General features: G+C 58.0%; 2 protein-coding genes and 1 non-coding gene across 4 annotated transcripts; all 3 read left to right on the forward strand.

Annotated features, from left to right (window-relative positions):
• Window positions 1–6: 6 nt before the first annotated feature.
• On the forward strand, window positions 7–4,675 carry TMEM61 (transmembrane protein 61). 2 transcript variants are annotated; one of them, XM_010716086.2, is made up of 3 exons: window positions 7–165; window positions 2,292–2,700; window positions 4,236–4,675. In XM_010716086.2, exons 2-3 carry the CDS (start codon window positions 2,354–2,356, stop codon window positions 4,528–4,530), a joined length of 642 nt encoding a protein of 213 aa, XP_010714388.1. In that variant the 5' UTR covers window positions 7–165; window positions 2,292–2,353; the 3' UTR covers window positions 4,531–4,675. The 2 variants fall into 2 exon arrangements, with proteins under 2 accessions (XP_010714388.1, XP_010714387.2); XM_010716085.3 differs by lacking the exon at window positions 7–165 and having other exon boundaries at window positions 564–2,700.
• Window positions 4,676–5,786: 1,111 nt separating this feature from the next.
• On the forward strand, window positions 5,787–7,429 carry BSND (barttin CLCNK type accessory beta subunit). The gene is made up of 4 exons (XM_010716087.2): window positions 5,787–6,074; window positions 6,355–6,446; window positions 6,587–6,778; window positions 6,939–7,429. The coding sequence occupies exons 1-4, from the start codon at window positions 5,898–5,900 to the stop codon at window positions 7,180–7,182; spliced, it is 705 nt and encodes a 234-aa protein (XP_010714389.1). The 5' UTR covers window positions 5,787–5,897; the 3' UTR covers window positions 7,183–7,429.
• An 807-nt stretch (window positions 7,430–8,236) lies between these two features.
• Window positions 8,237–8,307, forward strand: TRNAG-CCC. The gene has a single exon. It is a non-coding gene; the product is annotated as a tRNA-Gly (tRNA).
• The last annotated feature ends 574 nt before the right edge of the window (window positions 8,308–8,881 follow it).

The raw sequence follows: 8,881 nt of genomic DNA on the forward strand, positions 1-8,881 counted from the left end.
GCGGGTCCCGCTGGCAGCACGGCGATGGGATGCGGCTGGAAAGTTGGTGAGAGCCGTGCGTCCGGACGGTGCCACCCCCTGATTGCTGACAGCGCAACACCACCAACGCCGGCAAATTCAGATAGAGGCAGAAAGGAATCTTCTTAATTTGGCGCTGACGTTTTGGTGCGTCTCCGTTCTTCTTGGCACGTCGGTTCGCTTAAAGTCCTCCGTCGTGCGGTGGAAGGATGGGTGGGAGGCGGGTCCTGCTGTCCGAAGGGGCTCGGAGCGCTTCTCGTTTCTCGTTTTTCTGGAAAAGAGTGTTTTTCCGAGCAACGCTCGGTCGACCCTATGAATCACCATCTGCATAACTTTATATGGGGGCTGCTATTCTCAGCATCTCGCTGGAACTATGTAAACTATTAACCTCTGTGTCTGTTTGGACATGCAACATGCAAATCTTTCTCCCTGCTACGCCTGGTTCAGGGCGGGTCGGGGGAGATGGGGCAAAGCCAAGCGTGCCTCGGCTGCTGGGGATGGGAGCTCGTAAAGGGCATCCGGCAGCCTCCCTTGTGGGTGGTGCGCCGGGGGTCCAACGGGACCCGATGTGCCGACAGCAGGCGGGATGAGGGCTCCTCCGGATGCTTCCTCCTTTTTTTCTAACGTGGTGCGTTCAAAGGGCTTAGAAGGATGCTCGGGGAGAGCAGTGCCAGGTCGAGAGCAGACAGGGAGATTTTGCCGAGGGGATCGCGGCGGTGGTGACAGCGTGGAGCGGCCGCCCCCGCGCTGGGGGAGCGTTCAGCCCCGTGGGTTTTGTCAGGAGAGAAGGGCTCATTCTTGAGCTGTCAATCTGCCACCTCCCAGAGGCTCTCCTCCTCCTCCCCCGGCTGCCACCGCTCCCAGATACGTGCAACGCGGGGGCTGAAAATCCCCTTCCCCCCGGGTGGGAACTGCAGCATCTCCCAAACCTGCCAGCCCCGAACACGGAGAGAGCACTTCTCCTTGTCAGCTTGGTTCCTTTCTGTTCAAAAGGCAGCCACTCATTCTGAGGTGAAGCTCTGACTCATGGCAGGCCCAGATGTGACCTCTGGCTGGCGCTGGGTGCCCTGGCTGCTGCTGGCAGCAATTTGGGCTTGTGGCTGTGGGATGAGAGCCGAGCACACCATCTGTGCTCCCTGTCCTGTGGACTTCCCAGCTCTCCTTTCTCCTCGGATTTCTTCATTAGAAGTAGATAAGATCAGATCATTCTTCTTTCACTACAAATTCATTTCACTTTCCATGCAGTGAGCCCATCTGATAAATAGTGGCTCAACATAACCCAGCTCCTCCTGCCCTTGGTTGCACGCATAGTGCAGGACTGGTGGTCCCAGCCCTGTGTCCAGCCAGCAGGTTCCTGGCCTTTATTGGAGGTGGGGATGGATTCCCATGCTGACCTGAGCTGTATGGCACAGGGGAGCAGCTGCTCACATGGCGTCTTAAGACCTGTCCTAGGCAAGCTCACGTAGTCTCCTGGGTGTGTTTCCCTGTTTCACAGCAGCATCCCTTGGCTTGTGGGGATGTCCTTCGCCATTGTCCCCGAGAAAGCAAGACGTGGTGCAGCCCCTGGTCCTGGCATGCAGGGTTTTGAGTAGCAACACCAGGCACCTACTGTCACCATGAGGCTAATTTGTATCTGGCTTCAGATGAGAAAAATGTGCACTGATAATGCTGAGCGATGACATCTGAGATTTACATCCCCTCCCTGCCTCCTCTAATAAGCCTCGCTTTGATCAGAACCCCAGCTGGCATTCCTCTGAGGTGGGGAGGCAGTCTGCAGCAAGCCCCAGAGACAAGAACCATACAATCCCTGGAGCCACCCTGTAACTCGACTGCCCGGGGTTCTCATTTGGGGTGGGAGTGTTGTCTCATCTCTTATGCACATTTATGTGCATTTAAGTGAGTTTAAGTGACAAGTGACATAATAATGGCTTTATATGGGGACTGTTGATGTCCACACTGGGATCTGGGAGTTCTTTCCTCAGAGGCAGGGAGGCCCCAGCTGTGTCCAGAGCTGCGGTGCCCCATTCCTGGAGGTGCTCACAGCCATGGCTGGACCCGGGGCAGTCGGAGTTGAGGGCAGCCAGCCCACAGCTGGGATGGGGCTGTAGGTCCCTTCCAACCTCAGCCATTCTGCTATTTTATGATTTTATGTAGGCGGTGGGTATCGAGTAAGAAGAGGACACTCGAGCGTGCGACCCTTGGAAAGCTCCCAGCTCTCCTCCTGGAGGTTTCTTCCACACCTTTGTCCCTCCCACCCCTCTCCTGTGTTGCAGGCCGTGAGCTCCCATGCATTACCTCGGCCTCCTCCCCTCCCAGCCGTGCTAACGTCCGAAGGATGGCGGCCGCCTCGTTCCGCTACGGCATCACCATCACCGGGGCCGTGCTGTTGGTGACGGGGACGCTGTGCTTCGCCTGGTGGAGCGACGGGGAGGTGGGCACAGCAGTGGGCAGCGGGGCTCACCTCCTGCCCCTTCGCGAGGCCCAGGCCGTGCCCAGCTCCTCCAACGCGCTGCTGCGCTCCGTCAGCTTCTTCTGCTGCGGCATCGGCGGCATCCTGCTCCTCTTCGGGCTGCTCTGGTCCGTCAAAGCCAACGCCAGGGTGGTGTCACGGCGCTATCAGTACCGCTTCCCCCGCGACCTGCAGTACTTCACCGCTGAGCCCCCGGAGAAGTGGAACTGCAGGTGGGTGTGGGTGCTGCTGCGTGCTCAGCTGCTCAAACCCATTGCTGCGCTCCGCTCCTGAGCGGATGCCATTGTGCGTTAGCATCAACCCCTGCTTCCGTGCACACGCCGGCTGCTCCTGCACTGTGCTCATCCTCCAGCAGCTCTTCAGCCCTGCGGGGCATTGGGTGTCTGTGCAGAGCAAGAGAGCAGAGGGCTGCGGTGATTTTCTGGGCAATGGTGTTGGCCAACCCCGTCCCCATGCACAGTGTGGGCGCTGTGTGATGTCCTGCGGCTCCTTGGCCAGTGCCACCCATTCTTTGGTGTGCGCAGGGAATGTGTTGCGTTGCTTGTGATGATCCTTAGTGAACAGGATGAGTTTATGCTGCTCTACAAAATGACTGGGTTTGTGCTATCTATACCAAAATGGAGTAAAAACTAAAAAAGGAAAAAACCAATTCTCAGGTTGGCATTGAGTAGGATGAGACTGCAGCACAAAGACGCATTGCTGACCCAGGGGGTTGGTCCCTGGCTCTGCAGGGCTTTTGGTGCTCATCCAAGTATTTGGGGCTCTGTGAGCTCGTCTGGGGCTCTGGTACGCTTCATATCAATGGAGCAGTGTCCCCAGCACAGCGTCCATAGCGATGGCATGGCATCACCCTGACATCACCCTGGCACTGCAGCAGGAGCCATCGCTGAGCATTGGCATCCTGCATGGGGAGGGCAAAGGTTGGACGGAGGTTTTCCCTGTACACAAGTTGTGTTTGCTCAGCAAAGTGCAGCTGGAAGCAGCAGCAGCAGGGCTGGCACATGGAAGGCCCAGGTGGGCGTGGGGTGGGCTGGGACTGCATTGGACAAGAAAGCCCAGCTCTCACCTGGTTGCTCGTGCAAACCGCCTGCTCAGCTCCCAGCAGCCCCTGTGCATTAGAGGTGGCTGTGGGGGTTTGGTTGTTATGAGGATGTTCTTCTGCCCACAAAAAGCACTATGGCACAAAACAGGGACTGAGAGCCCACCACCTCTGCTTCTCTGCAGCCTTGGTGCATGTGGCCTTGGTACCAGAGGTGGCACCTTGTGGGGCTGCATCTCCTCTTCCTCAAGGTGAAGTCAGTCAACTCAGTAGGAATGGGGTGATGCTACTCGTTGCAAAGCCTCAGTGATGGTGCCCGTCCTCCTGCATGGCTGTTAGCCCTCTTGCTGCCAGGCAGCAGCTGACACAGTCTCCCCTTGTCTCCAGGTGTGCAAAACCTGCCCAAGTACCACCACTAGCATGCATGTGACCCCATGCTCAAGGATTCTCTGGCTGATGGGGCAGTAGAAAGCTCCAGTTGTCAGGGGGCTGGATGATCCCATTGGTGGGCACTGAGATGGTCTGGTTGATGAACACTGTGATGGTCTGGTTGATGGGCACTGGAATGCTCCCACTGTTGAGCACAGAGATAGTCCAGTTGATGGCCACTGGGAAGATCCAATCAATTGGCATTGAGGTGCTCCCATTGATGGGTCCCGAGATGCTCCCACTGATGGTGTGCACTGCTGGGTGCCTTCTTCCTCGCAGCTCCTGGGACGCCACTGCCATCCCCACCTACGAAGAAGCCCTGACCTGCAGACCTGCTCATGGCACGTACCTCCATCCCGTGGTGAGCAAGGAGGAGCTGACACCACCGCCGTATCATGATTTGGAGGAGGAGGAGGAGGAGGAGGATGAGCGTTGGCAGAGCGGCCGCCGCCGCAGCTCCTCCGACAGCGCCTTGTTCCGCCCCAGCCCCTCATGGTTGGACACCCAGAGCCCTGCTGGGCCACAGGAAACGCCGCCCCCCAGCTACGAGAACATCAGTGTTCGGGGTGTCTGACTGAGCCCCATCCTTCAGCAAGGGGAGAGCGTGGGTGGCACGGGGCTGTCCTGCATTCTGAGCAACGCGTTAGGGGACAATGTTAGCAGCTGGCATGTTGGAAACCTTCATGTTTTTAATAAAACCACCTCTGGTTGCAAATGTTTGGTGTTTCAATGTGGAAACCCACACTGGCTGCCCTGCCCAACCCACACTGGGTTCTGCCCCAAAGGGGGAAGGAATGACTGAATGAAGGAATCGCAGTGAGCGATTGCCCATTGCACTATAATGGAGCATAGCCACCCCCCAGGGTCCCACCAGCACTCACCCACTCCAAGCAGGAGCTGGGAAATACACCTGCAGCGAGGAATGTGGTGCAGAGCTGGGGGAAAGCGGGCAGATCCCAGCTGGGACTGCAGGCAGGGTGGGAGCAGAGGTCTGGGCTGTGTCAAGGAGAGTAGGGGCAGTGGGCAGTGCAGCACGGTGTGTGCTGCCTCTGTTCTGCTTCTTCCCCATATTCGTGCCGCCCTGCTCCACACCTCCTCTGCCTCTCCATGTCCCCCCACCCTCACCTGTCTCTCCTGCCTTGCTCCCAACGCTCACTGACTTCCCACGCCTGGCCTCACGTTGTTCAGAAATGCTCAGCTGCTCACGCGTGTGCTCAGGGTGTCCGTGTGCATTTGTCATTTCACATAGCAAAAGACATCTGGCGTTGCTCAGCCCCCATTTGTGTGCAGTGCAGTGGATAAACCCACAGCTGGGGTGGGTGGGTGCATCCCGGGGAGCTCAGCAGTGCCCAGGAACCCCTGCAGGGCTGCAGGGTGGCTGCAGAGCCACAGCCAAACATAGACCTATATACCGATACACCTCTGCACCTACACACCAATGTATCTGTACACCTATACACATGTATACCTATACACCTACGCACCTATACACCACTATAGCTATATAATATACACATCTATGTAATTTAATACCTGGGGGCTGAGGATTTGCCCAGTGCTGAGTCTGCAACGGCTGACCCCACTCAACAACCCTGTTACTTATCCCAGGCTGTGAAAGCACCTGTGGTGGCCCAGTCCCTGTATTGCCAGCATCTTGCTGTTGCTGTCCCATCACCTCGCTGTCCCCATCCCCTCCCTTGTGCCCGCAGGGAAGGTTGGCCAGGCACGTGTCGGGCAGCTTCACTGGAGTGTGAACGCGGGCTGCTGTTTGCATTCATTACAAAGCCATAAAAACTGGCTGGCTCAGCCCTGGGCAGGACCAGCCCCACTCACAGCCGATCCCCAGCCCCCGGCAGCCTCCGCAGTGAGAAACCACTCCTGCCGTCCCCAGAGGTGTGCTCGGCACGGAGCTCCCGGTGTCAGCCCTCCCACTGCCTGCCCATGGCCGAGGAGAAGACGTTTCGCTATGGGTTCATCATGCTGGGCTTCTTCCTGGTGATGACGGGGATGTTCATCATGAGCGTGGAGAAGCCCCAGATCTACGCCACCTTCTGTGCTGGGGGCATCCTGCTCATCGCCGTGGGCGTCACATGGAGCATGTGCCAGTGCTACCCCAGGGTAGGGCACGAGGGATGGGGGCTTTGTCCTGGGGTTGGGGGCTCGCTGGGATCCGGGCGCTTTGGGGGAGGATTTTGGAAGCTCAGAGTGGGATCTTCAAGTTGTGGGAGCCTGGGAAAGCCCTGAGCATGGCTGTGACCCTCCAGTCTCCTTGGCAGAGGGCACGGCAGGGTAGTAGCGTCCCTCCCGTGTCTGTGGCTCTGGCACAGAGGGCTTTTTTCCAGGCAGACTTTTTCTCAAGCAGACGGCAGCTACTGGACTCTGCATTTCTTCCCCCCAGGTGACATTTGTCCCTGTGCAGCCCGAGGCTGAGAATTTTCCAGATCACAAAGCCACGCTGCTGCCGGAGAAGGGCAACCTGGAGACACTCAGGTAGGAACTGGGGGGATTTTAGTGGGTCTCTATGTGCCTCCCACCCCTGGGACACACATCCTGGCAGCCATGTGGTGTGTGTGCATCCCTCAGCATCTCCCAGCAGCGTGGGGAGCTGCCTGACACCCTGCACCCCGCAGCCTGCAGGATCCCTACAGCAGTGCCTTCGAGAAGAGCCTCCCCTCCTACGAGCAGGTCCAGGCATCAGCACAGCCCCGGCCCCGCAGCTGCTCACAGGCACTGCTGCAGGCAAAGGCAGAGGTGCACCAAGAGTCGGGGGGACCCCAAGAACCCCCCCAGGAGGCAGCCCCGCAGCTGGAGCCTGGCAGCTGGTACGTGGTACGCATGGGCATGGAGTCAGATGCATGCTGGGGGGGTTGAACCTCGGTGCCAAATTATTTACCCTGCTGATATCAGAGCTGGGCGAGCAGGCAGCCCAGGGGAGCATCCTGCTGACCCCACTGTCACTGTCACCCCAATCTGTCCCTACAGCCCCTCCCAGCCGCCCCTAGGCCCTGCACCACTGGTGTCCCTCCTGGAGGACATGGACACGGCCTCACTGGAAAGCTCTGTGCCTGACAGCCCCTCATCACCCCAAGGCTGCTCTGGACAGGGAGAGCACCCCGGCTCCCCACGAAAAGCCAGCAGGAAGGTGAATGATCTCTACTATGGGCTGGGAGAGGGGTCAGACATTCTGCTCGAGGACAGCGACCACCTCTTTGAGCCTGAAAAATGATGTCCCCATGGGGACTGTTGCTGCATGGAGGGGACACCCAAAGTGCAGTCCTGGCACCATGGAAGCACTGGGATGGGCACAGGGAAGCCCAAATGCCAGCGACAAGGATGTGCCGGGAAGCAGCCGGGCTGTGCCGGGCTGTGTAGGTAAGCAGCAGTGCTCCAATCCCATGGGTTGTGTAGGGATGAGATGTCAGCAGTTTTTCTATTTATCAAAGCCTCCCTGGAATTAAAGCTGGATTCTGAGACTCCCGCAGCTGAGATCTTCCTTGTTTGCGCCCTGGAATGCTCTATTTGTCAACGGACAATGGGGTGTTCCCCATCTCCTGCATTGGGAATGGCTCCTGGGGGTTCGTGGGGGGGTCTGGCAGAGCCCAAAGCCCGGGGCTGTGTGTTGCCAACCTTGGGCACTTGTTTTGAGTCATTTTGCTGGAGGTGACTCCGGCCCATTGGCTTCCTGCAGCCCACATGCAGTGGACCAAGGATGCCGGCCGCTCCCAGCACAAGAAACATCCCCTCCCGGGGCCCTTGTGACCCCAGCACCCATCCCAGCACTGCCCTGCCCTTCACTCACACCTCTGCAAGGTGACAAGGGCCAGGTGGCAGCTCCACACACTCAGTGTTTGTGCCACCGGCAGGGCGGGGAGCGCCGAGCTGTTGGCTAAACACTGCAGCAGCAGCGGGGCTGGGGAGCACTGCCCAGTGTGTGCCCACGTCCTTCCTGGAGCCTGGCTGCCACACAGCTCACCTTCAGGATCCCATAGAGCACTTTTCCCATCTCACATGGCAGGGACATTCATAGCATCACAGAACCATTCAGGCTGGAAAAGAGCTCTGAGATCCCCAAACCCACCCCACCCACCCATACCCACTGCCCACATCCCTCAGTGCCTCATCTCCAGGGCTCTGGAACATCCCCAGGGATGGTGACCACCTCGCTCCCTGTGCCACTGCATCACTCCCTTCCTTGGTAGATGCTTCTCCTGATATTCAAAGTAAAAACCTCCATCACCCTCTATGCAGCTGCTAATGGGGTGCACCCTGCAATTTGCGCAGCACCAGTGGTGTAGTGGTATCATGCAAGATTCCCATTCTTGCGACCCGGGTTCGATTCCCGGCTGGTGCAGAGCCTGCTGCAATTTCTTTCCGTAAGCCGTTGCTGAAACATCACGGTTCTTGTGAGAACAGAATCCTTTCCTTCGAAGGATTCAGTTGAAATGCAGTTCTCTTTTCTTTCTTTCTTTTTTTTTTCCCCCTCCTATGAACCAGATCTGATTTCTGCAAGAATTCCTCTTTCCTCCACCCCCCCTTAATTTTTTTTTCGTATCGATACATTACTATGATTATTTTTCCCATTGCCAACCCCCATCTCCCCTCCTCCCGCAGAGCTCTGGGGATGTCCCTGCGGATCGCGGTCCCCACGGGGGGTTCCATTTCCCGTTTTCCCCAGATCCGGGGGGAGACCCGGGGCAGCGCGGGAGGGAGGTGGGGACAGAAGGGTGAGAGCAGCGCCAGAAAAAGGAGAGATCTCGTATTGGCGGCGTGTGACGGCTCAGCGAGGAATGCCCGAATGGGATTAGAGGATTTCACGACACTCAGCGCCGAACGAAGGCAGCGAGACGCACGGAGGAGCGGGGGCTCTCGGGGGCATTTGGGTTCGCAAGGGTAAAAGCGGTCATATTTGCTCGCCGTCCGGGCAG

The sequence above is a fragment of the Meleagris gallopavo genome, chromosome 10 (assembly GCF_000146605.3).
Source record: "Meleagris gallopavo isolate NT-WF06-2002-E0010 breed Aviagen turkey brand Nicholas breeding stock chromosome 10, Turkey_5.1, whole genome shotgun sequence".
NCBI classification, from domain to species: Eukaryota; Metazoa; Chordata; class Aves; order Galliformes; family Phasianidae; genus Meleagris; species Meleagris gallopavo.